General features: G+C 54.9%; 3 protein-coding genes across 6 annotated transcripts in view; 2 read left to right on the top strand and 1 right to left on the bottom strand.

The window, feature by feature from the left end:
• The first annotated feature begins 914 nt into the window (after positions 1 to 914).
• On the top strand, positions 915 to 5426 carry C1H8orf58 (chromosome 1 C8orf58 homolog). 3 transcript variants are annotated; one of them, XM_036889111.2, is made up of 7 exons: positions 915 to 1093; positions 2161 to 2669; positions 3008 to 3148; positions 3247 to 3400; positions 3523 to 3635; positions 3859 to 3965; positions 4528 to 5426. In XM_036889111.2, exons 1-7 carry the CDS (start codon positions 1045 to 1047, stop codon positions 4637 to 4639), a joined length of 1185 nt encoding a protein of 394 aa, XP_036745006.1. In that variant the 5' UTR covers positions 915 to 1044; the 3' UTR covers positions 4640 to 5426. The 3 variants fall into 3 exon arrangements, with proteins under 3 accessions (XP_036745006.1, XP_036745007.1, XP_036745008.1); XM_036889112.2 differs by having other exon boundaries at positions 918 to 1093; positions 3862 to 3965; XM_036889113.2 differs by having other exon boundaries at positions 921 to 1093; positions 3301 to 3400.
• A 773-nt stretch (positions 5427 to 6199) lies between these two features.
• CCAR2 (cell cycle and apoptosis regulator 2) lies at positions 6200 to 19636 on the top strand. Its single transcript, XM_057487818.1, has 21 exons — positions 6200 to 6347; positions 7215 to 7287; positions 7563 to 7654; positions 8079 to 8170; positions 8374 to 8488; positions 8644 to 8773; positions 8950 to 9046; positions 12349 to 12468; positions 14106 to 14328; positions 14414 to 14527; positions 14865 to 15028; positions 15472 to 15643; positions 15731 to 15961; positions 16072 to 16293; positions 16857 to 17001; positions 17143 to 17225; positions 17633 to 17779; positions 17933 to 18044; positions 18125 to 18313; positions 18470 to 18675; positions 18831 to 19636. The coding sequence occupies exons 2-21, from the start codon at positions 7230 to 7232 to the stop codon at positions 18873 to 18875; spliced, it is 2757 nt and encodes a 918-aa protein (XP_057343801.1). The 5' UTR covers positions 6200 to 6347; positions 7215 to 7229; the 3' UTR covers positions 18876 to 19636.
• Positions 19637 to 19834: 198 nt separating this feature from the next.
• BIN3 (bridging integrator 3) overlaps positions 19835 to 25666 on the bottom strand; it is a 41220-nt gene continuing 35388 nt past the window's right edge. For both annotated transcript variants that reach the window (XM_036889190.2, XM_036889191.2), the window contains 3 exons: positions 23403 to 23544; positions 23129 to 23263; positions 19835 to 20666 (listed from right to left, as the gene is read on the bottom strand). In XM_036889190.2, the coding sequence (XP_036745085.2) occupies positions 20520 to 20666; positions 23129 to 23263; positions 23403 to 23544 (424 nt within the window). In that variant the 3' untranslated portion in view covers positions 19835 to 20519. The remainder of the gene's footprint in view (positions 20667 to 23128; positions 23264 to 23402; positions 23545 to 25666) is intronic.

Here is a 25666-nt window from a genome sequence, read left to right as displayed (position 1 = left end):
GAGGGGGCGGTCAGCGTGTCTTGTCCCTCTCACTTAACAGCCGCTTCCTCCCACCTGCTCTGGCCCCAGCCCCACCTCCAGAGGCCCAGGTGCAAGTCTGCACGTCCTCCGCGCCCTTATCTGACTCGAGGGAATTTGGGCCTTGCTGGGATTTTTCCAGCCCTGTCACGTTCCTCAGGAGGATGAGCTTTCCTCAGCGGCCAGCAGCCCTCTGGTTAGCAGGGTATCTTCACGTCCCGCAGCCGCCTGGGCTCGCAGTCCCCTCTCAGGGTGGAATGGTGGTGGCGGGTGGAGTCCGGTGGATCAAAAGAGGGCTGGGTTGGGAAAGGGAAGCATTTACCACCCCCACTGCTCTCAGGCTCCTCTGTGCACCCCCCGGGCTGGCTGCTTCCCCAGATCCTGAACCTCCACGGAACCCTCAGGCTCTAGCTTCGCGGTACCCAGGTCGGGGTACAAGGAGGGGACTCAGATCTAGCTCAGGACCCCAGGCACTCTGCGTCTGTTGGAGATGATTTCCCTGTGGGCACGATCATTTCTTCCTTTCCTCGCGCCAGGGTCCTGGGTGGCTGTGCCTTGCTCACGGCGCAGCGCTGCGAGCGCCGGCCGCCCGGTCCCACTGCCAGCACGTGGGGCTCCACTTCCTTCCGCGCTCGCGTCCAGTCCCCGCCGCCCCCCCACCTCCGCGGCTGCATTTTGGCAGCAGGAAGACAGCCCCGGAGTGTGAACCGGAGGCGGGGTGACCCCGCGCCCCGAGCCAGCAGGCGTCCCCGGACGGGGTCTCCGCCCTTCAGTTGGGGGCGAAAGCGCTAGGCGCCCAGGCCCGAAGGACCGGGGATCCCGGGCCTCAGCCCCGCCCGCGCACCTGCGCGCCCCTCCCGCCCCGCCCGCCCCGCCCCCCGCGGGGAGAGTCCCGGGCCGCGCCCAGCGGGCTCGGGCTGCTTCGGCTCAGCCGCCCGCCGCCGCGGCGAGGGCGCGCTGGCCGGGATTGCTCGGTGCGGCTGCAGCCCGCGGCCGGGGCGCCGCGTCGGGGCCGGGAGCCGGGCCATGCTGGGCCGGCGGCGCGTCTTCGCCGTGGAGCCGCTCAGCGGCGGGGGTGAGTTGCGTACCCCCAGGCCGGCTGGGCCTCGCGCCCTGGAGCCCATTCTGGCGCCCGAGCGGGTCTGAGACCCCTGCCCTCCGGCACCACGCCGAGGCACCCACCGCGCTGCGCCCTCCTCCTTGGAAGACCTTCTTGCAAGGGCCGAGGGGTCGCGCCCTGCACGTACGACCAGCCGTCCCCTGCATCGCGCTCCCTCCGGGTCCACTTCCGATCTGGAAAGGGATCCACCCCAGCCCTGGCCCCAGCCAGCAGTTCCGAGCAGCCCCTCGGCGGCGGCTAACCCCTTTCCAAAGGCGACCTGCTGGCCCGAAGGCTCTCCAGCGTGGCGGCCTGTGAGAAGCAGGCAGCCCCCCGTCGCCCTCAGCCCAGTCAGCGTCTGTATCATTACAGTAGGGGGGTCCCGGCACTTAGGGACCCTGGCACACAAGTGACCTTAAATCTTCTACGACGCTGCTCCTCCCGCCCCCGGGCTCCCTTTCTCCCATTTAAGTGTTTTCTTTTCAACTCTTCAGCGGCACTATTGCTCACTAAAAAGAACAAAAGCCCCAAACAGCTATAGCTATTGTTATTTTTACTCCCCTCCCTTAAGTGCTCCGGGAGAGGCTTCGTCTGCATCCTGATGCCAGTTTGGACTCCAGGCTTTCCTCTTTGTACCCCTTCCTCTCTCCCTGAGGCTGGGGCGAGGGTACTGTCGTAGTCCCCGCCGGGGGAGCAGTTGAAGAGGCTCCCCACTTAAGTCTTGGGCGGACTTAGGGGCAGGAGCAGATGGGGCTCCAGGAAGAACGTGCACACGCCCTCAGAGGAAAGCAGGTCATCCTGAGCTGACGAACGCGACTCACAAGGCTGCCTGTCACACAGCCCCTTTCCTGGTGGTGTGCTTGCTCACAATTACTGCTGTTAAGGGAATCCCATCCTGCCGTCTCCCGGCTGGGGCTGGGGCTGTCCAGTCTCCTCCCGTCACCCCTGGCCCAGGACACTCCTCCCTGGGGAATGCTGCCAGCTGCCAGGAATGCTGGGGTGCTAGGGCAGCCTGCCCAGCTTGATGCTGACTCTCCCTGCAGGTGGGGCTGGCCAGGACCTGGTGCGAGGCTGTGTGGCGCCAGGAGTCACCAGCACCTACAGACGGATCCCAGATGCTGCTCCAGGGTGCTCACTGGACCACTGGGGGGGACATGGTCAGCTGAGAGGTCTCGGGACTCAGGAGCAGCTTCTCAAACTGGCTTCCCAGGACTCAGGAGTAGAGATGGCAGTTGGGGACAACTCCCTGGCCACCTCACAAGGGCTTTCTCAGGACTCTCTGGACTTTGAGCCCCCAGGGGCCCCTGAGCCCCTGGTCCATGCTGCCATGGAGCCTTCTGCCCACCTAGGGCGGCTCCTGACCAGCCGTAAGCTGGAGCGGGTGCTGGAGCAGTCCCGTCAGCTCCCAACTTCCGCCAGCTTGTCACACCAGCACCACTCCCCGAAGCCTCCAAGCAAGCCTGTGTATGAAATGCCTCATTTTGGATCGGGGGAACAGGAGGCCATGAAGGCAGAAACTGACCTAGAGACAGGCCTGGAGGAAGCAGAGGTGGTGAGTGCCAACTCTCAGGCTGGGTGAAGAGTCCGGTGGAGATGGCCCTTTTACACTAGGGCTGGGACCTCCCCCACTTGTTCGCCCTGGTGCTCTGGGGGCGGGGCCTTCCTTGCCCCGAACTGCCTGGCAGCTGTGTTACAGCTTCTTGCCTCCCTGCTCTCAGCTGTGTGAGGTGGGCAGGTGGGGGCCTATCTGGCAGCATGCCTCACTGGGCACTGAGAGACTAGTTGGGTGTGTGTGCCTCCTTTCCCTGCCTGTTCTGCCCTCACCTGCTGTCTGTCTTGGTGGGCATCCGACTGAGTTCAGAGGTATCCCTAGCTCACTGTGTCCCACAGGCGAGGGGCTTGGAGCCTGAAGCCTGGGCCAACCTTCCAGGGCAGGGTCTTCGCTACCTGGAACACCTGTGCCTGGTGCTGGAGCAGATGGCGAGCCTCCAGCAGCTCTGCTTGCAGCTGCAGACCCAGAGGCCTGAGGGGGTAAGTGAGCCTGGGGCTGGCAGGCCAGCGGATAGGCGGGTGATGGGGGGAGGAGGGCAGAGGAGAGATGGGACCCCTGGAACCAGGGCTCCTTTCAGAACAGCCTCAGCCCTCTGGTCAGGGCCCCAAGTACCCGGCTTTCCTGTGCACAGAACCCTGAAGAGGAAGAGGAGTCAGCCCTGGTCCCTTCACCTCCACCCTCTCATGCTGCAGGCAGTGAGGTGCCCGGGCTGCTCAGCCAGATGGAGACAGGTGAGGGGCAGTTGGCATCTCCCTCCATGTCCTGCCTGCCTGCTCAGGGCCAACAGGCAGAACCCCTGAGCCCTGGGCTTGATGGGTGGCTACCCCTGGGTAACCCAATTCTCTTTCTGAAGGGGCAAAACCAGCTTTACTCCCAAAGGTAGGAGTGCCCAGCGCTGACCCTCCCAGGCTGTCAGAGGCCCCAGAAGAGCCAGTTCACACCTTTCCATCCTTCCAGAGACACAAGGTAGGTGGTGGATAAGTGTGGAGGCAGGTGATAGGATGGGGTAGGGGTTGGGGAGCAATTGGGGTGAGGGATACCCTGAAGGCCAGACACTGTAGGAAAATGACAGGATTCCTGTTTGGAGCAGGTGACTTATCCTGGCTGTGGTGACATCTGTCTCTGGGAGCTTGGTCAAGGCTGTGTTATGGGGAGGGCCTCGGTGGTGACCCCTTCACCTTCTGCTCAGCAGGATCTCTCCCAGTGGAACAAGGTCAAGGTCCTACTCAACCGGATCCTCTGGAGGAGCCTCCGACACCCTGAACCCCCTGCCCTTCCTGATGGCCCTGTCCCCAGGTGAGTCCTGTGGCTCAGGGTGGGGCACAGGGAGGAGCTAGGGGTGCCTCTGAACTCAGCTGGATGCCCCCCAAGACGGCCAGCAGATGACAGGATTGTACAGCCAGTTGTTACCTTTGTCCCTGTGAAGTTTGAGAGTCATAGACAGCTTTGGAGAGGGTACTGGAAGAAACAAAGTAGTTAAAGCACCCCATTTACAAATGAGGGGACTGGGGACTGGGCTGGGGAAGGCAGTTACTTTCCTAAGACCTCATGGTAAGTCAGTGGCAGAGCCAGGACCAGAATCTTGGAAATCTCATGCCAGCCCATCGAGCCCTCACCCCTCATAACTGAAACTTGGGCCATCTCCCTAGGTTGCTGAGAAAGCGAGGTAGGAGCACAGACAGGATTCCACAGTGAACGACAGGCAGTCATACTGAATGATTCACTGGAGAGGGGGAGAATTACCATGTCCGTTAATATCCCCAGGTTTCCCACAGCAGATAAGCAATGCTCTGTCAACTCTGGGGCTGTTACCTTTGCTTCCTCCTCCTAGCCTAATGCCTCCTTTCCTTTTCTGTAGGACTGAGTCAAGAGACCTCCCTGGCATACCTCCATGCCACCCCCTCCGGAAGACCTTCATGTCATCACTCATGGTTAAGAAGCAACGAACAAAAAAACTTCCCACATGCTGAGACCTCCTTGCGCAGGGACATGACCCTAGGTGGAGGCATGTGCAGTGAAGTCATCTTCTTCGCCCTTTGCCCTGTTGCAGCCTCTGGGCACTGCCAGGAGAAGCTGCTGATGCTCACCCTTCTTTCTGAGGCGAGAGCTGAGTCCTTCTCTGAGCAGCTTGGCAGAGAAGCCCTGCATCCCTGAGAGGCCCAAGGTGTGACAGCTCCTGGGCTCCTCCCAGGTTGCCAGAAATTCCTAGGCCTAGACAATGTGAACTAACCTATTTATCAGATAGCCATGGAATGTGTATTGGCATAGTGATCTATTGGGGCCCAGCATATTACAAATGTATATTTATGCAAAATGTGTGTGTGTGTGCGTGTGCACACGTGTGTGTGTGTGTGTATGCTGTTACTGAACTGGAGTCCTACTTTTCTCCCCATAGTTATGTGAGCAGCTCCAGGACAGAGGAGAGTGTTTACCTGACTGTCTCTGTTTTGAGTCTTGGCTGTGGAGCAGAGCACGTTGAGACTGCACCAGGAATTGGAGGGTCAGGGACGACATGGGGAACAGCAGAGTAACCTTCAAGGTCTATTCTCAGCTGCTTTGCTCCCTACTAGCCTTTACACATCAGAGCTGAAACCAGAGGCCATATTAGCTTTTAGACCTTGACAAAATCCCTTAACTTTTCTGAGCCATAGCTTCCCACTTAATCTCCCAAATGGTATGCCTGACTTATCTACCTGTGCCCTATCTACCTCACGGGCTTGTTACAAGGATAAAATATGATTAAACTGTCTTAAAGTGCTTTGTGAATGTTAATAGGAAAGGGGGAGGGTATGGGTGTTGGAGGGAGGCTAGACTGAAAGGATAATGGGAAGGTTGGAGGACAAGAGGGACTGGGATTGCTAATGGGGACCAAAGTGGCCAGTGATTAGCGGTGAGACTTTGACCAAGTAATTTCATTGCGGTCTCTCAGGTTTCATATCTGCGAATTGGGTCCTAATTATTGACCTGCTTATCTCCCAGGGTGGTTGTGAGAACTGAGGGAAATGTCCGCAAAACTCTTTGGAAATGTCCACCGATCTTACCGTCGTCTGTTAGAATCCTAGCTGCTAATTGGGAAAGGGTTAAACTTTAGTCCCCTGCAGGTACCCAGAGGATGGGAGGTGTGTGTGGGGTGCCACCAGTGGAAGGGCAGGGCTAGGGCTAGGTCACTGGTTGCAGTCAGATACAGGAATGCCTCCTAGAAATGGCCAGTGATCAGGCATCCACCTCCTCCAGTCAGGAGAGGCTAGTGCTCTTGCGGCTGCAGTCTTGGGGTCTGCCAGAATGAGGCAAGATGGGGGTGGTAGGTGTTCCCTTGCATTGGAGAGTCGGGCTTCGCCTGTCTTTGGAAAAGGAACCAATGCTCTGCTGACCACTTGTCTAACGGGACACTTAAGCGAGCACACCACCAAGGGGCGGCTTCCTAGGGCGCATCGGATCCAGGAAGGCGCACTTCCGTTCCACAGTTGGAGCGGGATGGCAGGCCGCCGTGGGGGAAGGGAGAAGTCGGTGGCGGGGAGGGAGGGACCATATCCGGGAGAGTGGCAGCTTCCGACCAGTGGTCGCGCTTCCGTAGAGGCGCTTCCGGCGGCAGCGGCAGCAGCGGCTGTGGTTGTTCCGGGTGTCTTTGTCCCCCCGGTGTCGCGGCCCTGGCCCGCAGGTGGGTTGGGGGTGGGCGCTGTCCCCCCGCCCGTTCGCTCCTCCACCGGCCGAGGGGCTGCGAGGGCCGGGCAGCGAAGATGCACGGGGCGCGGAAAGGGCCGGGTCCCCTTTCTAACTGCACGTCCCGTCTCCCTGGCAACGGCCTCGGCCCTGGGGGCGGGCGGGAGGAGGAGAAGCCGCGCGCCGACGTTCCTCCCACGGTGGCCCCGCAGCGGCCGGGACCGGAGATCCGGCGCCGGCGGCCACAGAGGCGGCAGCGGAGGGCCCGGGAGCACGGGAGCGGGAGGGCGGGCGCGTAGCCGGATTCGCGTTCGTCGGGGCTCCAGGGCCAGCTCCGCACCCGCCCGGCCGGGGAACAACGGGCCGGGGCTCCGGGGAGAGGGCCCGCACCATCTCTCCGGCCCCAGCCTCCTCCATTTTCTCGGGCCTGGCGTGGAGCATTTTGGCGGACGAATTTGAATGAATGAATGTCCCCGGGGCCCTTTCCAACCCCCCACGGCCCGCAGCCATCTGGGGGTGGCATGGCATAGTGAGAGGAACGCTAAGGTGTCGGGAGACCTGGGTGTGAGTCCCAGTTTTGTCACTACCTTGGTTTTCTGGCCCTGGGCAAGTCTGTTAATCTCTCAGCGCTTCAGTTTCCTTTCCTTTAAAATAGCCTGAGAACATCACCCGCCACTAGGTTACTGTGAGGGCAAACTAACCCATGTTATTTCTTCATTTCCTGCTCTTCATGTTTTTTCCTTCCATTCCCTCCATTCATTCTCGGTGCCTACCTCCCCACCTTCTCTAAGATCCTTAGTTCCTTTTGCGGGGTAGATGGAAGTCTTCCCTGTGAGAAACTAACAGTTCTTTTCGGATTGAAGGTTTTTTCTAAGACTCTGAAAGAGGACAGCATTCCCAATGTCCCAGTTTAAGCGCCAGCGGATCAACCCACTTCCAGGGGGACGCAACTTCTCAGGTGATCACCTTTAATCCCTGCCTGGCCTCTTACTGCCAAGTGTGTACTTTGTAGTTGGTCTTTAAAAATGTGACTTTTGGGGATTCCCTGGCAGAGTGCAGTTTGCTGCTGCTGTTTCTCTGGAAGATAGGAGATGAGCACCCTACTGGCTGCCAGTGAAACCCGTGGAGGCACTGTTGGGAGCCACTTTGCTCTTTGGATTTACCATACCCTCTAGCCGACCCGTGCCTAAGATGGTAGGTGCAGTTCTGGAGATGGCTTTTCTGTCGCTGTAGGCGCAGCTTCAACGTCTCTTCTGGGTCCTCCTCCTGGTTTGCTCACACCTCCTGTGGCCACAGACCTGTCCCAAAATGCCAGGCACCTACAGGTATGTTGGGCATCCTTTCTAGTGAGTTGTAGCACTTAAGACTATCCCAGCATGCAGGGTGTCTGATGCTTCCATTCTTAAACATCAGTGTTCACCCTTCCTGACGCTCCTATCCCAGGCCAGTGTGAATGTGACTATATACCTCTGACTGAGGAATCCTAAATCTTGGCTCTAGGGAAATTTTTAGGGTGCGTCTTGGAATTAAAGAAGAATGAGAACTAGCAGCAGCTCGCAATGCAAGCAGCAGCACGCTCTGCCTTCCCGCCCCCACCAGTAGATTGATTGTGTCCACTATACGTGTCTGCTTCCTTCTGTGTGGGCCGTGGTGCAGTACTCTGAGCTGGAGGGTGGATGGAGATGAGATGCTAATGGCAGTGTGGACAGATGCTCCTGTTACTTTTAAATTGCACTATTCTCTTAACAGGGTGGGGAGAAGCAACGGGTCTTCACTGGCATTGTTACCAGCTTGCACGACTACTTTGGGGTCGTGGATGAAGAAGTCTTTTTTCAGCTAAGGTAGGCTTGAGGCTGGTCCCCTTCTGGAAATGCTTTTTGGATTCAGTTCTGTCACCATGCTGGTGGGGCCCCTCTAAAGCTATTGCTTTGCTGTTTTTATGTAAGGTGTAAGAAATCTTGATGGGAAGGGCCTCATGGGGCATTGAGAGTGGCTTGGCCAGGGTCTCTCTCCTGACTGGGCCTCCTGGCTTGTGTGCTGGCAGTGTGGTGAAGGGCCGGCTGCCCCAGCTGGGTGAGAAGGTGCTGGTGAAGGCTGCATACAACCCTGGCCAGGCAGTGCCCTGGAATGCTGTCAAGGTGCAAACACTCTCCAACCAGGTATTTGTCTCTCCTTGGCACATGCTTTGGAAAGGGGTGGGAGGGAAGCTGGGCAAGAACCTTACCTTTTGTTGAGGAAGAGGGTCTGCATCTTTCCAGGGTAGTGAGCACGTTAGCCAAGAGATACCTTGAATTTCCTGGTTACTGTCTTGCAGCCCCTACTGAAGTCCCCAGCACCTCCCCTTCTACATGTGGCAGCCTTGGGCCAGAAGCAAGGGATTCTGGGAGCTCAACCCCAGTTGATCTTCCAGCCTCACCGGATTCCCCCACTCTTCCCTCAGAAGCGTGAGTACCAATGACAGTGATTTGGTATGGCTTTATGGGGTACCCTTAGGTGAATGGACTTGTCAGGTTGTTGCTGTTAGAATACAAGTGGGTACGTCTGTGTACTGGCTTAAAGGGATAGGGAAGTTGGACAGATATTTAGGGTTTTTGAGTCACCAGCCACTTCCTCTCTGCAGCTCTGAGTCTCTTCCAAACATCCCACACACTTCATCTGAGCCACCTGAACAGATTTCCTGCTCGGGGCCCTCACGGACGACTGGATCAGGGCCGAAGGTAAGAGAATGATCAAGCAGGAAAGATGTTACATTTTCTTTTTTTGCCTCTAAGAGAAGTGTTCTTTTCTTTGCCACCAGTTGACACTAATATTCTGCTGCTGGATACTAGTCTCTTTGCCCTGAAACAGGAAGACATATTGAGATGTATATGCAAATATTGGAAATTAATATACTGGTTCAGTAAGCAGGGATGTAGTTCATCTACAAAGTAGCATAGTGAGTTTTTTAATTATATAATTTTCTCTTTTATTTCTAAGCAAAAGATGAGATACAAAGAATCAAAACTATCAGGAAACTAGTAACCAAAAAAGTAAATTTGATTTCTAGTATAACCATGTTTCTTTATATACACTGTGTACCTCAGGGTGGTGGTAGGGTGTGTGTGTTGCACTCTGCCCAGAAATCCAGGCCTGTGCCTGGGACATGCAGCTAGCTTCTTGGCCCCGTGTGGGACTGGCATGGTAGATTTGGGCCTTGGGGTGTCCTGGGTCCTCTCATATCATCTGTGAGTGCTGGAGACTGCGGGGAGCTACGTGTTCTCTGAGGCGTGTATTCCTGTGTTGCCTTACTCTCTCCCTAAAACATCCCTAAAGGGTTTTGCTTGTATCTATCCCTAGAGGGTAGAGGAGTTACGCTCTAGACCAGTTTGCTAGTTCTAGACTTGTTCTTTAAGTCTTCATTTTAACTTTCTATTATGGAAAACTTCAAGTATAAATAAAGTAAATAGAAAAGGCTGATGAACCCTCATATACCCATCACCCAGCTTTGACAGGTATCGGCATCTGCCATTCTTTTTCATCTATACCTCCATTTACTCCCTGCCTTGCACTTGATTTTTTTCAGATAAAAACTTTTTTTAAGGTAAAATTTATAGACTGAAATGCATTCTTAACCGGACAATATTGACAAATGGAAAATCCCATGTAACCCATATCCCTATTAAGATAAAGAATATTTCCATCACTCCAGAAAGTTTTTAATGCCCTAGTTCTTTCTTGAAGTGAGAACTATACTGAGAAGGAAACTCCTTTTCCCAGATGCCACTAGATTGTTACATGGTAAGGGCTGAGAGTGCAGTTCATTGTGAACAGCTAAAAGGAGCCTAGAGTACCTCAGAGAAAAAATTTAAGCAGAGTGATGTAAGTGGTCTCTGCTGAAGCTCATGTTTGTTTCTTTGGGATAAGAGATGCTCTGATTGTCTGGGATTGTTTTCCACAATGTCTCCACTTTGAAACCCTCTGTTCCGTTCTCAAGTCACGGGTATATGTTTGCGTATACCATACTGCTTGTGTTGTGCATCTTCCTGGCCTTCAGTTCCCAAGGACTTTCCGCCTCTCACATTCTGTGAGTTTCTTCAAAGCTTCATTACAAAGTCATAGCAAGTGCCCTCAAGGATAGTGTAGCCTGGGTGGAAATCAGTGGTTGGTATTGATTTTCTGCTTTAGGTTCAAATTCATCCTTTCTGTGTGGTCACATGCATTTGATTGTCCTGGACATGCCAAGCACTGAGCAAGGCCTGTGTTGTGTTGCTTTGGCCATAATGCTTCAGTGTCATGGCTTGTAGAGAAAGGGGACATTACCATTCGGTGGGAGAACCTGCAGAGTAGGGAAGGCTGTAGGAATTAGGTCACTGTGGTGGTGGGGGGAACAACTTACAAAGGAGTCAAGCCACATTAGCATTTTTGGCTGGAAGTTAAGTTTTATTTTGAATTTCAGGCTTTGGGATGCCGGGCACAGTGTCTCCACTGGACTGCTCAAGCTGAACTGCTGAGGCTTCTAGACAGGTGTGGCCAGCTGGATGGACCGTCTCAGCCTCCTGCTGAGGTTGCTGAGATGTCTTCCGCTTCCACTGCCTTATGCCCTGTTCCTGACAGTTCACAATAGAGAGAGGAAACTAGCCATTGAGTTCACAGGACTCAGTGGAATATCCAGTTTAACTAGAGGGTGACAGCATTTACTGAAGAGTTCACTGCAGTCCTAGGGGAGCTGAACAGAGTTGTCCTGATGACTTTGGAACAGTTCACAGACATCCCGTAAAGGCAACATTAGAAGGCAGCTTGTAGATGGAGATGCTAATGGAAATTACCCACGCAGATAGATACGAGAGAAAAGAACAACTCTGTGCTGGATGAACTTAGTTACTCAGGGGTGTGATGACGGGAAACAGCATGGGCAGGTCTAAAAGGGAAGAGCGGAGACCTGGTAAATATGTAACCAGCCCACTTACCTCAGCATGAAGAACTGATAGTTGATTTTGTTTTTCTCATGAGACATGGGGATTTTTCCCTTATCAGTCTGGCATTTTGTAATGGTCTCGAAGTTTTTTCTCTTCGACTGTTTTTATTTATTGGGTCTATAACTGACACTGTAATAAGTGACTTACTATGGAAATGTGTAAAGCAGTACATGCTGTTACATAATGTTAAAATACTATACAAATGTATCAATCCCTCTTTCTGTTTAAAGGGAACCATTCTGAAAAACCTTTAGAAAATAATTTTGTAAAGAAAAATTCCTTACTGCCACTTTTCTCCTGTGTTTTTTTGTAGTCTGTATATGTACATATTTTATAATTTCAGTCTAGAGCTCAAGTTTTTATATATTCTTATTAAACATTTTTTCCATATTGTAGTATAATTCTCATGGGTGTTTACTGTAAAAATTTGGGTATTACGTGATATGAATGTGGTTTTCTTACTCTCAGCTTGAACTTTTCCTACTATATAAAACCTTTTTCTTCTTTTGAATTAACTGGGCTAAATTTTCAGTAGTGGAAATGCTGGGTTAGAGGGTTTGAGTATTTTTATGCCTTTAACGTGTGCTGCTAAGGGTTTGTTATAAGAACTGTCTGCAAAACTTTGTGGATTCCTTAGCATGGTACTATATGTATAGTCTTGTTAAATGAGTTTAATTCTTTTTCTCATTTCAGAAAATTATGTGTTTATAATATATAAAGTTCAGAAAAAAGTAAAAAATTGTACATAAGCTTTATCAGAAGCATCCACTGTTTCTTTTCAGTCTTAAAAAAAATTTTTTTTTTTGCAATTTAGGCACTTACTATATATGTAGTATTACAAGCTTCTTTCTGGTTACCATGAGTGTTTTTGAATGTCATTAAAAACATTTAAATAACCACTTCAGTATCTTCATAATAATCAATTATGTGGCTGTTAGCAGAGCTTTTTTATCCATTTCTTTGATGTTGAGGATTCAGTTTGTTTCCAGTTCCTTTGAGGCCAGTGTGTATGGAACCTGACTGTAACACTGGTTTCTTCTTTCTGGTGATGGATCAACCTCCAGTGATGACTATGACTCCAAGAAACGCAAACAGCGGGCTGGTGGAGAGCCTTGGGGTGCTAAGAAACCAAGGCATGACCTGCCTCCTTACCGGGTCCATCTCACGCCCTATGCTGTGGACAGGTGGGTGGCAAAGCTGGGTGAGGGAGGGGATGAGGTGTGCAGCTGGGAACAGTTTCTTGTGCAAATGAAGTGTAGTCTGTGTGTGTGTGTGTATTTTCTTTTGATTTTTTGTTTGGATTTTGATTTTAAATGTGACAAATTTTTTATTTCAAAATCTCAAATTTTGACCAGCATAGCACCACTGACATGTGTGCCTCGATAGAACTTTATGGTTTGAGTACCAGAAATGATTATGCCAGGCTGTAATTCAGGCTTACCAAGCAAAATCCAGGTATTCAATACCACTTTTAGAGAGTTCTAATTTTCTTTTTAACTCATTTTTAATACCGGTTTAATTCCAGGAGAAACTACAGGGTATAGGAGCCCTGGGACTGGTTTTCCAGGGAACTTCTGAATTATTTTTTAAGTGTTACAGCACTTAAGAGGACACTGGCCTGCAAATATACTTCTCACATGTAGAAACTGACTGAGAGGTGGGTGAGCGATTCCAGATCCCACCTGGCAGTGGAGAGGCAGGGCTCCAGCTGCTGCACTGGAGGTAGGCCCCAAGGCAAAGCCCACTGAGCCAGGGCCGAGGTGGGGGCAGTACCCTGGCACCTCCGCCTCCAGGTGGAAGGGAGGGAGGCTGCCACTGCTCTTCTCTGGGTCACTGGTCCTTCCCAGGCCTTCTAGGGTGAATCTCCTCACAAGACGTGTCATGTACGAGGGTGGAGGCAGAGCCCTCTTACATCATGTCAGACTGGGACTGTCAATAAGTAGCCACGCACATACTGCTTTTTTTTTAAAAACATAAATGGAAACTTACTGTACATACTGTTGGGTACTTTGCTTTTTCACTTAGTATATTAAGATGTTAATAAAGAGTTGATTCAGCATTACTGTTTCTTATATCTCATTTGATTTAGCAACCTGATGGTATTCCACTGAGTGGATGGAGCGCTCATTTAGCCAGTTCCCCACTTTAAGTCTTTATTGTCAGTATTGTAGTAAACATCCTTCTGCATCTGTGTGGACAGCTGCAAGCATTTTAGTGAGATAATTCCTAGGAATGGGGCAGCTGGTGCCGACGCTCTGCTTTTAAACTGCTAGCTAGTGCCAGCCCTCTCCAGTAGGCCACACAGGTGGGTGCTCACCAGTGGGCCGTGAGGTACTGGTTTCCCAGGCCTTTGCCGACACCATGTCATCAAACTTTTTGATCTTTGTCAGCTTGGTAGGTGGAAAGTAGCATTTTAATGTGCATGTCTTTCATGTAAGTGCGATTGAGCATATGTATTTTCATGGGCTTTTATGTCTCACTTCTTTTTCTGTTGAGTACCTGATGTCAGTTTTCCTAGTTTTTTCTTAGACTTGTCAACTCATGTGAGTGACCTGTGGGCTCCTTTTATACTAAGACAGTAATTCTCTGTCATGTATTAAAAATGCTCCTTTTTTCCTTGCCCAATTGGACTATTTTGCTATTAGAGGCAACATTTTAGTGATCACATCTGAGCCGTCTTTTCCTTTTCAGAGGTACCTTTCTAAAAGTTCTTTCCAGATTGTAAAATAATTTGCCCCGTTTCTCCCGAGTCTTTCACAGTTCCACTTGAAAAACAGTTTAGCCTTTGCTCCATCTGGATTCCCTTGCTCTCTTCCTTCAGCCCCACGTGTGACTTCTTAGAACTCCAGCGCCGCTACCGCAGCCTCCTGGTTCCCCCAGACTTCCTGGCAGTGCATCTGAGCTGGCTGTCCGCCTTCCCTCTGAGCCAGCCCTTTTCCCTCCACCATCCAAGCCGCATCCAGGTACCTTCTGAGAAGGAGCCAGCTGCCGACGCTGGTGCCGAGCCCATCCCTGCAGACAGTGACCCTGCTTACAGCTCCAAGGTAGGCCGGCTGGGGCCCTGCTGCGTGCCTGTTCTCGGAGGCCGGCCGAGCTCTTGAGCGTCCCGTTCGCCCCACCCCTGCCCAGGTGCTGCTGCTCTCTTCCCCGGGACTGGAGGAGCTGTATCGTTGTTGCATGCTCTTTGTGGATGACATGACTGAGCCAAGGGACGCCCCGGAACATCCTTTGAAGCAGATTAAGGTAAGAGCTGGAGTGTAGGACACAAGATACAGTCCTTGAGGATGTCCAGGCCCTGTCAGGTTTTCAGCAACTCAGCTCCTGTTCATGAACTCCTACAAATGAGGAGTTTCAGAGCTGAAATGCCACTCATTTTACCAGGACTGATGGCTCAGAGATGTTACTATTAGAGTTATGTGGCTGGGTCATGTTCATGGGTGGAGAACCACCTCCCACTCTCCCGGCACATACGGTGGATGCCTCACATCTGCTGCCTTCGTTCCCCAGTGGTGGCAGCTGCCTTGCAGTGGGAGCCCCAGGCAATTGGGTTTTTATTCTCCACCCTGATCACTTTCTGCAGTTTTTGCTGGGCCGGAAAGAAGAAGAGGCGGTGCTGGTTGGGGGTGAGTGGTCTCCTTCCCTGGATGGCCTCGACCCCAAGGCTGACCCACAGGTGCTAGTCCGCACTGCCGTCCGCTGTGCGCAGGCCCAGACTGGCATCGACCTGAGCGCCTGCACCAAGTGGTGAGTGGCAGCCCTGCATCTGGCTGAGGCTGGCCCACTGAGTTGGTGAGACTGTCGAGGCAGCCCCGCTTCCGTGCCTTTCTGACCTGTTAGCTCTTGCCCCCGTCCCAGCTCGTCCTGCCCTCCAGCCCTCAAGTGTTCGCCTTGGTCACAGGCATGACCAAGGTTGAGTATGTGTGCTGAAGGCTGGCCGACCCTCCAAGGCTTGGCGGACGGGACTCCCTGGCCACATGCAGCGTCCTTGGTGCCTGGCCCCTTGGATAGCGATTGTGCCAAAGTATGTCCCCTGTCAACTAACCTTTCTTGAGGACTTGGTGTAAATTTTTCATTTTACGTTTTCAAAGCTTGGCATGCAGTTTGTGCTCATTAAATGTTGGTCGGAAACTGAAGCCCTTGCTTGTCAACGCTGTGGGTCAGTGCTTCGTTCCTCTTGCGGTGTGCAGGTGGCGCTTTGCTGAGTTTCAGTACCTGCAGCCGGGACCCCCCAGGCGGCTCCAGACTGTGGTGGTGTACTTGCCTGACGTCTGGACCATCATGCCTACTTTGGAAGAGTGGGAGACCCTGTGCCAGCAGAAAGCTGCAGAGGCAGCTCCCCCACCCCAGGAGGGGTCAGCGGTAAGCCTGAGCCTCATGAACAAGTTGGGAAAGTAGGTGCCGTGACCCGTGGATCCAGGTGGCCACAACTCTTGGCTTTTATCACAGGAAACAGAGCCTTCAGAACAGGTAGCTGATGCATCGGAGCAAGCAGCAGACGCCTCCAAACAGAACCCAGAGAATCCGGAGGTCACTGCACAGCAGGAGATGGACACTGACCTCCCAGAGGCCCCTCCACCCCCACTGGAACCCGCTGTCGTGGCGCGCCCTAGCTGTGTAAACCTGTCCCTCCATGGCATTGTGGATGATCGGAGGCCAAAAGAAAGGATCTCTTTTGAGGTAGGTGCAGAAGTCTGGGGAGGCTGCGGGAGGTGGGGGAGAGGTTGGGGGAGGGTCTTAGGACCTTGTTTTTCCTGATGCTCATGGACCTCTGCCACCTCTTCCGCCAGGTGATGGTGTTGGCTGAACTGTTTCTGGAGATGCTGCAGAGGGATTTTGGCTATAGGATTTATAAGATGCTTCTGAGCCTTCCTGAAAAGGTTGTGGCCCCACCTGAGCCTGAGAAGGAGGAGGCAGTCAAGGAGGAAGAAGTGGTCAAGGAGGAGGCAGCCAAGGAGCCCAAGGATGAGGTACAGAGTGAGGGCACAGCTGCCGAGTCAGATGCCCCTCCGGTGAGTACCTCTCCCACCCTGATGGACACTGGGGCTGTACTCAGTATTGTGAAACAGCTTGAACTCGGGCGCCACGCAGGGCCTCTCCCCACTCACCCCCCTCACCACCTGCACCTCTTGACCTGGGATGCCGTCAGGCGCGAGGCACTTACCACTCCCTGTGGCCACACAGCTAGTAAGTGGCATACAAAGGAGAGGGGAAGCGGGCTTGACATGTCACAGCTGTGAGGATGCTTGGAGTGCAGGTTTTGATTACCTGATGGTTAACTAGAACACTGCATTTTCTCACCCTTTCTAATCACATGGGTTTACTTGCCTAAATGCTATCAAATAATTTCATATGGGACTGAGATTGACTCCTGAGGAAAATCCCAGGTGTCTGAAAATCGCCCTGGTCTGCTCTTCTGCTCTGAGCCTGTGTCAGGAACAACATAAATGAGATGATACATACACAGCCTTAACTTGGTGTCTGAACGTGCTTAGCACTCAAATGTTAGCCATTGGTATTGTTAGTAACTACAGGTGGCAGTCTTCTCTGTGTCATCTCGGTCTGCTTCTCCTAGAAGGAAGATGGGCTTTTGCCCAAACTCCCATCTTCTGGGGGAGAGGAGGAAGACAAACCCCGGGTTGAGGCATCTGAGGACCTCTGTGAGATGGCCCTCGACCCGGAACTGCTGCTCCTGAGGGACGACGGGGAGGAGGAATTCGGTATGCGCCGTGCAGGAGGGGAGCGTGCGGGCGCTGCGCCGTGGCCTCCTCACTCTCGCTCTAGTGCTCTCTGCTTAGGGCTGTGGAGCCAGTTTGGGCCCATGTGCTTGGCGCTCTAAGCTTATATCAGGCTTTCTGCAGCGGGAGCTAAGCTGGAGGATGCTGAGGTCCGGTCGGTTGCCTCGAACCAGTCAGAGATGGAGTTCTCTTCCCTGCAGGACATGGTGAGACCTCTTTCCTGGCCCTTGGGGCCTCAGTGACAGTGTAGCCTAGCAAGGCCTCGGACTCACTGCTGGGAGAGGGGTGCTCTTACTGAATGACTTCTGACATGTTTTGATTGACAAAAGACAAGAGGGGGTTCTTGGCTCTGGGCGTGGCACCGTCAGGCTCCACGAGCACACTTCAGTGTCTCCACCAGGGCGAAACTGGAGTGAGTACGTGGTCTAGGAATGCAGCCCCGGGGTGAAGGGGCCCCTATAAATAGGGCTTTGGTTATAGGGTCTGGTCTGCAGCTGGAAGGTGCAGCTGGGTGTGATCGTGTCAGCCCAGCCTCAGTTAAAGGGCTACATCCTGGGCGGTGGTGCCCAAGGGAGCCCTCTGTAAGTCCTGCTCCTCCCGGTTTCTCCTGCAGCCGAAGGAGCTGGACCCCACTGCTGTGCTCCCTTTGGACTGTCTTCTTGCTTTTGTCTTCTTTGATGCCAACTGGTGTGGCTATCTGCACCGGCGAGACTTGGAGAGGATCCTGCTCACCCTTGGGCTGCGGCTCAGTGCAGAGCAGGTGCTTGGCTCGTGATCCCTCAGCCCCTTCTGGGATGGCCTCCCCTAACAAACGTGTGCCTGGGCATGGGCCGAACTCCTGTGGCAACTCAGTGCGTCCCGGGGCGAGGGCTTGCCGCTGCTCATCAGTGGGTATCCCGGGTGTTTCCTGTAGGCCAAAGAGCTGGTCAGCAGGGTGGTGACCCAGAACATCTGCCAGTACCGGAGCCTTCAGTACAGCCGCCCGGAGGGCACAGACGCCGGGCTTCCCGAGGAACTGCTCTTCGGTGTGTACTGGTGAGGCGGGTGGGCCAGCTGCTTTCCCCTCCAGGGGCCCCTTCCTTCAATCTTTCACGGCCCTTTGTAGGAAACATGGACCTGCTACCTCCTTCTGGGAAAAGCCCAAAGCCACGTGTCGCCCCAGTGGAGCACAAAGGCCTGGTGTCCCACAATGGCAGCCTGATCAATGTGGGGAACCTGTTGCAACGTGCAGAGCAGCAGGACAGTGGACGGCTCTACCTGGAGAATAAGATTCACACACTGGAACTGAAGCTGGGTGAGTGGCCTGAAGCTGCAGGGGCCTTCATGGCGGGGACCTGCAGTCACACGCACGTGGAGACTAAGGGGAGCCCCAGCCCTCGGGCTTCAGGCCTCTCGCCCTGTGCACAGTCCTTAGCTTAGCAGCAGCCATTCTGGTATCTTCCCCCACCAGAGGAGAGCCATAACCGTTTCTCAGCCACCGAAGTAACAAATAAGGCGCTGGCAGCAGAGATGCAGGAGCTGCGGGCCCGGCTGGCAGAGGCTGAGGAGACAGCCCGGGCGGCCGAACGGCAGAGGAACCAGCTCCAGCGGCTGCTACAGGAGTTCCGAAGGCGCCTGACCCCCCTGCAGCTCGAGATGCAGCGAATGGTCGAAAAGGTGAGCCTTGGCGGGGAGCTGGCTGGCCTGGCCTCCGTCTGCGAGTGTCTTACCGGATCGGCCGGCCAGCAGCTTGCGTCCTTGCCTAGGGTTACCGGTCCTCCGGTCTCGGCCGCCCCCCGTGAGTCCTAACCCTCTTACAACTGTCTCTGCAGGCCGACAGCTGGGTGGAGAAGGAGGAGCCAGCACCTAGCAACTGAGGGGACTGGCGCAGAGCTGCGTCCCGAGGTCAGCGATGGAGCCTGCTCGAGTTAGAGCCCCTTGGTTCCCGAACGAAGCTGGAGCAGGACCTGGGAGCCACGGGCAGGGGTGGCTGACCCCTGTCCTCAGCCTCTGCAGAGGAGCTTAGGGGTCAGGGTGGTGGGTCTGCCTGAGCTGTGGGACAGATGCGCGAGGAACTTAACAACTACATCCCACTTAACAACTAAGTCCAACACCTGCACCCCTCCAGCACCGCTCTGCCCTCTACCTTGGGATTTCTCCCGGGCCCTTTAGTCTTGTGCTTTCTCCTGTCCTCCTCCAGTTTAGAATAAGACAGGGGAGGAAAAGGCTTTTCAATATGTCCTAAGATCTGATGCCAATAAACTGAAGAAACAAGTGGAGTCTGGCAGGGGATAAGAGCTCCTTCCTGGACGGCACAAAGCCTGCTGGGTGACAGGAGCAGGTTCTTGGGGAAGGGCCCCCCTTGGCCGACAGCGGAGTCAGTGCCAGCGCGCTCAGTGGGGGGCTGTGTCACCAGTGCCCAGACTCGCCAGCAGCAGCCAGCGCTCTCCTCTGGCTCCCCCGGTTTCAGAACGTGGTATCGGCTCTGGCCCAGCCCTGCCCCATCCCCATCCATCTCACCTCTTTCCATAATCCATGGTTTTAGTTTGACTTTGTATATAAAAGTTGGTTTTTTTTTTTTTTTTGGCTTTTTGTTTTTTAAATAAACCAAAGTCAAAAACAAACTGAGTGTCCTCGTAGCTCTGCCCGACCTCCTGTCTTGGGTCCGTCTGTGTCCCTCCTCCTGGCCCTCGGCCCAGCCTCTGCAGGAGGGGCTGGGCGCCCCGGTCAGGAGGCGATTGCTGCAGGGAGCCTGTCAGCTCAGCAGGGGGCAGCACGACCCCGAACCGAGCCTGGGGTGGCTCTCCCCTCCTTAGTTACAGCACAAGCATGGAAGTTATGTCGAAAACTTTACTTGAAAAAATAAAATTCCAGCAAACCCACTGTTCTTCCTTTGAGCCTGAGGTCTGTGACGTTTGTGTGGTAGGATATTTACATGAGCTGAATCCCTGTTTCCCAGGGAACCCACAAGACTTGGGGCTCTTCTCTGTACTTAACCTACGGGACAGAAGTGGGCTAAGCCAGCCTTTGTCATGCAGGCAGGCTGGGGGACCACTGCCCCCCCGTTCCCCAGGGCAGTGGTGCCAGCCTCAGTTATGAGTCTGAAGTGTAAAGGCAGCAGGGGGCGTGGCCTCCCAGGAGGGGTCCTTTGGAGGTAGGTGTGATCACAACCCCACAAAGCTCAGACCTCAAGTTGAGTGGACAAAGCCTGTGGCCTCTGAAGGCTGGAAGCTCGCTGTGGCCCCAGGCCAGCATGCGCTCGGATGGTTTTTTTGGGAAATAAAGCCCCTGGGGCTTTCCTACACTGCTGAGCTGTCTGGGCCTTTTCTGTGCGTTGGGAGAGAGCGGTCTGCCTGGGCTCTTGGTGCCGGGCTCACTCCAAAAGGCTGCTGAGGTAGGGTGGGAGCCGCTCTCCCCGTCCTTCCAGGGGGCCTCTTCCCGGCTGATGCCTGGGAGTAAGCTCAGAAAGGGTGACATGGAGAGGCTGCCTGTGTCCCAGGAGTCTTCTGAAGGGGCAGGACTCAGTCATCGGCCACAATAGACAGGGCTCTGAGCTCGCTCAGTTTCGCCTCGTTCTCCTGCTCCCATTGCTCGTCAGAGTGGCCAGGCTGGTCAAGCTGTTGGGTCAGGTCTCCGAAGATCTTGTGCATTTCGGAGTAGTACACAACCTGGGGCGGGAGGCAGGAGGGGGCTGGCTGGTGCTAGGCTCCGGGAGTGCTGACACTCCCATCCCCAGTACCCCTGAGCAAGCAGGGCAAGTGGGACCAGAAAGCCTTCAAGCAGAGCCCCAGCTGCGTGAAGGGGGCTGGTGTCCTCTCCTCCCCACCCCAACCACCCTGGGCTCTTAACCCTCAGCCTCTCTCCCTACGTTGCAGGCACCAGGGAGGAGGGAGGCCACAGGCTCATTGCTTGGGGTGGTGGTAAATCAAAAGGCGAGGAAAGCAACAGGCCCTTGGTGAGGCAGAGGAAGGCACAGCACAGCCTGAGGTGGGGGCTGGGGAGTGAGAGGACCCCTGGGGCCTGGGAAGGATGGGGGTCATGCACTGTGACGAGTGAGTAACTGCTCTACTGAAGCTGGAAGCAGCCAGAGGCCTCTGTCCAGCAGGGAGAGGGCCTGCAGGCTCCTGAAGCCCTGAGTCAGTCTTAGAAGTAAAGGGGAGGAAGGGGAGTCCTCGGCCTGTTCCTTCCCAAGCAGCCCCACCATTAATCACTGCCTAGCCAGCAGAGCAGGCCTCAGAGGCAGGCTCGCTTCTGCGCTTCCTTGCTGCGCGGCATCGGAAATGGAATGGGAGAGGCCTACAGGGATAGGCGAGGACATGCTGAGGAATGGGGACACCCATCAGTGCCTCTCAGATGGCTGAGGGCTGCGTAGGCCCAAGGCCTGAGCACTGGACAGGGGCTTTTCCAGGGGAGGTGGACATGGTCATTTCTGCCTCTGTCTCCATCTGATAACCAAATGAAAGCACAGGCTACGCTCTCCAAACCCCTAGATTTTGTCTCCAGCTCCAAGCTATCTTTGAGGAGAGGGAGCCCCACTTCTGGAAACCTGGGGTGCTATGCCCGCCAAGGCAGGCCGAGTGGCGAGTGTGGCGGCAGGACCACGGCTATGTCTGAGGAAGCGTCTTCACCCCTCCCACAGCTGGATCTCCACTGCGCTGAGGGGGAGCTAAGTCAAGGGCTCACGCTGTCCTGAGGGGACAGGCCGAGGCTAGTGCTGGTGGTGGGGGTTGGGGGACCCCGCTGCACCTGCTGGGTCACGAGGCACGCTCACTTCTCCAGTGACTAATGGCAGCGACCACTGTGGGTGGGGGCGGCCCACTGCCTGGGTGCAGGACATCCCCAGCCCCCAAACTACTCCCCTGATGCCCTGGGACTTCCTCCTGAGCCACAGGATGGAGGGGGCAGGGGCGGTGACAGCCCAGGGAAGGAAGGCGCAGGTCCCCTTAGACACATTCCTCCAGGGCCCAGGGTGCAGCTGCTGGACGGCAGCCCTCACTTCTGGGACTGCTCTGTGGGCACATGTGGCAATTCCCACTCCACTGTGCACCTTAGCTCTCTGCCTCATTGTCCCCTAGGGACGAGGGACATGGTCACTAGCAAGTTCCAGCTCCAACATCCCTGCTTAGGGTTCCTGATTCCAAGTGCGGGGCCACATGGGTCTTGGTGGCGTCACAGGCCTTCTCTCAACTGTAGCCTCTGCAAGGAAGGGCAGTGTCCACAGGGGGGCGCCAGACACCCAGGCCAAGAGCAAACTTGGGTGGGAGTGGAGGGAACAGTGGAGCCTTTAGCTTTGTCACCTGCTGGGGGCTGGAGGGAAAGGTGGCAGAACGCTGAGCACCTGAGCCAGCTGGGGGTCCCACATGGAGACCTCTTGACTTTGGTACCTCAATCTTTTCTTTTACACGTGGGGGAAATCACCCCTGCCTACGGCGTGAAGCAGAGCAGGCTGTGGGCAGGAGCTCCACTGGCTGTGCATGCTGGGTCCTCACACCCTCGGGCTGTGGAGGCACAGGGTTCTGGCCTGTGTCCAGCCTGCCAGCTGCTGGGCCCCAGGGCTCCTGCCGTGTGCCTCACCTGCCCCAGGGCCTAGGTCCAGCCTGTGAGGTACTCTGAGCACAGCTGCCCCAGGGTTCAGGCACCCCTCCAAGGGTTGCTAAAGGTCAGGAAGCCCTGGGGCCTCCACCTAGGAAGAAGACTAATGGGTGGGGATGGGGGTGAATGGGTGGGGGGCGGCAGGTGCTTGGCAGAGGCCCTTGCCCTGTGGACCTCTACGCTCATCTCCTGAGCACACCAGCTATAGAACCTGCCCCGCACAGTGAGATGCTGCCCTGTGGTCTGGTTTCTTCTCACTGTTGGCAGTAAAGTGTGAGAGGCGGGTAACTGTTTGACAAAGGGAACCTTGTCCTGGGGTTGGAATTTAACCAAACAGTGGCATAGGAACTAGACAGAAATTCCAGTGAAGCACCAGAGTCGGAGTCCCTCGGGGGGCAATGCTGGATGGCAGTGGGGGTCTCAGTCCCTTCCCCTATGGGCGCAGGGCTTGGAATGAGACATACCTACAAAGCCCAGGCCTGCCTCCCAAGGGAAAGTGTTGCGCCACCGCCTGGGGCAGTGTGGGGAGAGGCCTCACCTGTGCGCGGATCAGGGACTCAAAGCTGGGCTGGAAGTAGTCCAGGCGGCTGGTGTAGAACCGTGGCATCTCGTCCAGGAGCTGCTTGTTCTTGGCCTCAAAGTCGTCCCGCACAGGCCGGAGCTCTTCTCGGGCCTGGGGAGCAAGACCTGCTGGTGGCACGTGTATGTGTGCAGGGGTCCCGCAGCCCCGGAGTTGGTCCCCGGGTGAAGGAGCAACTTGCCACATGGGGCCCCATGGCCTGCTGCCTGCCCCTCCTCTCCCTGCTTGGTACCTGGTGGAGTTTGGCCAGCACTGGCCCCGTCTTCTCCTTCTCCTCATACTTCTCCACCTTGGCCTGCAGTCTCTTGTAGTCCTGCAAGGCCTGCTCCCGCCGTTTCACGGCCATGTTGAGGCTTGGGAAGACGCTGCTGAACCTGCCAACACAGCCGGGCTGGATGAGGGCCTGCTCCTGGGGCTACAGGCTGGTGGCTAATTGCTCACTCACAGATACACACCGAGTGCCTAAGCGCCACACCCTATGCTAGGTCTCGGGGACTTCACTGGGATGAGAAGAGGCAGCCTCATCTGAGAAGACTGTCTGGGGAAAGGCCAAGGGTCACTCCCCTGACCTGAGGATGACACAGTGGGTCACGAATACATGATGCCACTTCTGCTGCCTGCCATTGCCCCATAACCGCTCATCACAGGAGCCTGCATGTTAGAGGCAGCAACAGAGCATGGCAGAGCTGAAGACTCCTTGGAAGTCCCCTCCAGCCATCTGTTCAACATCTTCCTTTAAAAGATGAAAGAAACAGGCTAGAGAGATGACATGACTTGTCCAAGGTCACAATTAGGTAGTGACAGTCCAGCAGAGAATTCAAGTGTCCCAGTTCTCTGCCTGGCACCTTCCTGCCACCTCCTGATGCCATTAGCAGGTGACAAATGCAAGCAAAACCTACTATTGGTCTATTCTACCAGCTGGCCATGGGAAAGTAGGAATCCTCTGGTTCTGCCATGGAAAAGGCAAACCATCAAGCTAAACAGTTTGAGAAAAATGACTGAAGGGCCTCTTCCACCCAGGTGCGACTAAAATGGCCCACCAGGGATGCTCAGAGGAGTGGGCCATTCAGAATGAGTGGCAGGTGCTTCAGCAGATTTGGTCCCCATGGGCATAATCTGTCATCAGTGTCACCTGTAACTGGCAAGAGCAGCAATGGCTGGGTCAGACACAGGGCAGGCCAGCCTCTTGCACAGGATGCTGCATTCCCCTTGATTTATGAGAGCTGGAGAAGGCAGAGCTGCAAGCAGGTTTCCTGGGACTGGACAGGAGAAGATGGGGTGGCTTCCTGGAGTGTAAAGCCCGAAGGGCAGAGGTGCTCTCTGCTGCTGAGGCTTGGCAGCAGGAGGCATCTACTATGCGCCAGGAGCCTGAGCAGCCACGGCCTGACCACCAGGCCATGCCATGGAGAATGACAGTGCCGTGGTTATCTGGGACAGAGAGGCACAGAGTGGGTGCCCTGGGGCCAGAAGGGTGCATTCCTCCTGAAACAACCCTGAGAGGAGGGGAGATGAGGCAGGAGGGAGTGGAGGCCGGGCTCTGCTCCCCAGGCCTCCGGCACTTGCTGACTTCGGCCACTCACAAGCACTGTGGGCCGGGGGTCGTCTGCAAGCTCACAGGTCACAGTTAGGATGGTTCAGATCCACGTGGAGACTGATTTTGCAGGTCTGCCTCTCTGAGGAACACGGTCATGAATTTGGTTTTTAAAAGCCTCAACAAATCAAGACTACACGTAACAAAAGTGTAATGAATACTTCTGCCAGAGAATAGAGAATGTAAACTTGACCAAAGCGCTGAATGCCCTAAACGAAGCTATGGATGAAGGCAGTTTGGATGAGACAAAGGATTTATCCCTGAGACAGGCCACCACCACAAACACTAACTCCACGGGCATCTGTAGTGGGTTCACTTCCTAACTGGAATTGTTGAGGAGGGTAAGGCCACCTAAACTACTGTGTTCTCAGTCACATGCCCTCATGCACAGTAATCAAATCAGTATTAGAACAACTGATTTGCCCTGCAGAAGGCACAGGCCTGTTTAGTGCTGTAGGTGGTGTGGGGACCAGCCATCTCCAGGACAAGTGGTCCCCTGGCGTGGGTCTGAACAGGTGAAAGGACTGGGAGCAGCTGGCTCACTGCTTTTCCCTCAGGCAGTTGCTCTGATGGGCTCTCAGTTGTTAGGTGAACCCCCTCCCTTCCTGGGAGAACATGACTGGCAGCTGGGAGGCATACGGCTCAAGGGAGCAGGTGCAGTCGGGCCTGAGAAGCCACCATGCCGCCTCCCCCTCCACTCCAACCAGACAAGCGGCCCCCAGCAGCCACACTGGTTCTCTGATTAGAAGCAGCAGGCTCCCTGGGTGGCCCCAGGGCCAGGGGTCTCTGCTGCCCCCTTGTGGGCTGCCTGTGCAGTGCCCGCACAGAGGACAAGGAGAGGCAGCCAGAAAGCAGCGGCTGGAGTTTTTGTGCTCTCACCGCATTCCTATTACATTGAGCTCACG

This window comes from Manis pentadactyla, chromosome 1 (genome assembly GCF_030020395.1).
Source record: "Manis pentadactyla isolate mManPen7 chromosome 1, mManPen7.hap1, whole genome shotgun sequence".
Classification (NCBI taxonomy): domain Eukaryota; kingdom Metazoa; phylum Chordata; class Mammalia; order Pholidota; family Manidae; genus Manis; species Manis pentadactyla.
The sequence above is the reverse complement of the archived record's forward strand: the minus strand, read 5'-3'. Positions and strand labels throughout refer to the sequence as shown.

Bases quoted from the DNA above. Each gene is read 5' to 3' on its own strand.
- C1H8orf58 (XM_036889111.2), top strand. From the start codon at position 1,045: ATGCTGGGCCGGCGGCGCGTCTTCGCCGTGGAGCCGCTCAGCGGCGGG. The intron at 3,636-3,858 runs GTAGGTGGTGGA...CCTTCTGCTCAG, and splicing joins CATCCTTCCAGAGACACAAG to CAGGATCTCTCCCAGTGGAA. The intron at 3,966-4,527 runs GTGAGTCCTGTG...CCTTTTCTGTAG, and splicing joins CCTGATGGCCCTGTCCCCAG to GACTGAGTCAAGAGACCTCC.
- CCAR2 (XM_057487818.1), top strand. From the start codon at position 7,230: ATGTCCCAGTTTAAGCGCCAGCGGATCAACCCACTTCCAGGGGGACGC. The intron at 14,329-14,413 runs GTAGGCCGGCTG...ACCCCTGCCCAG, and splicing joins ACCCTGCTTACAGCTCCAAG to GTGCTGCTGCTCTCTTCCCC. The intron at 17,002-17,142 runs GTATGCGCCGTG...GGCTTTCTGCAG, and splicing joins CGACGGGGAGGAGGAATTCG to CGGGAGCTAAGCTGGAGGAT.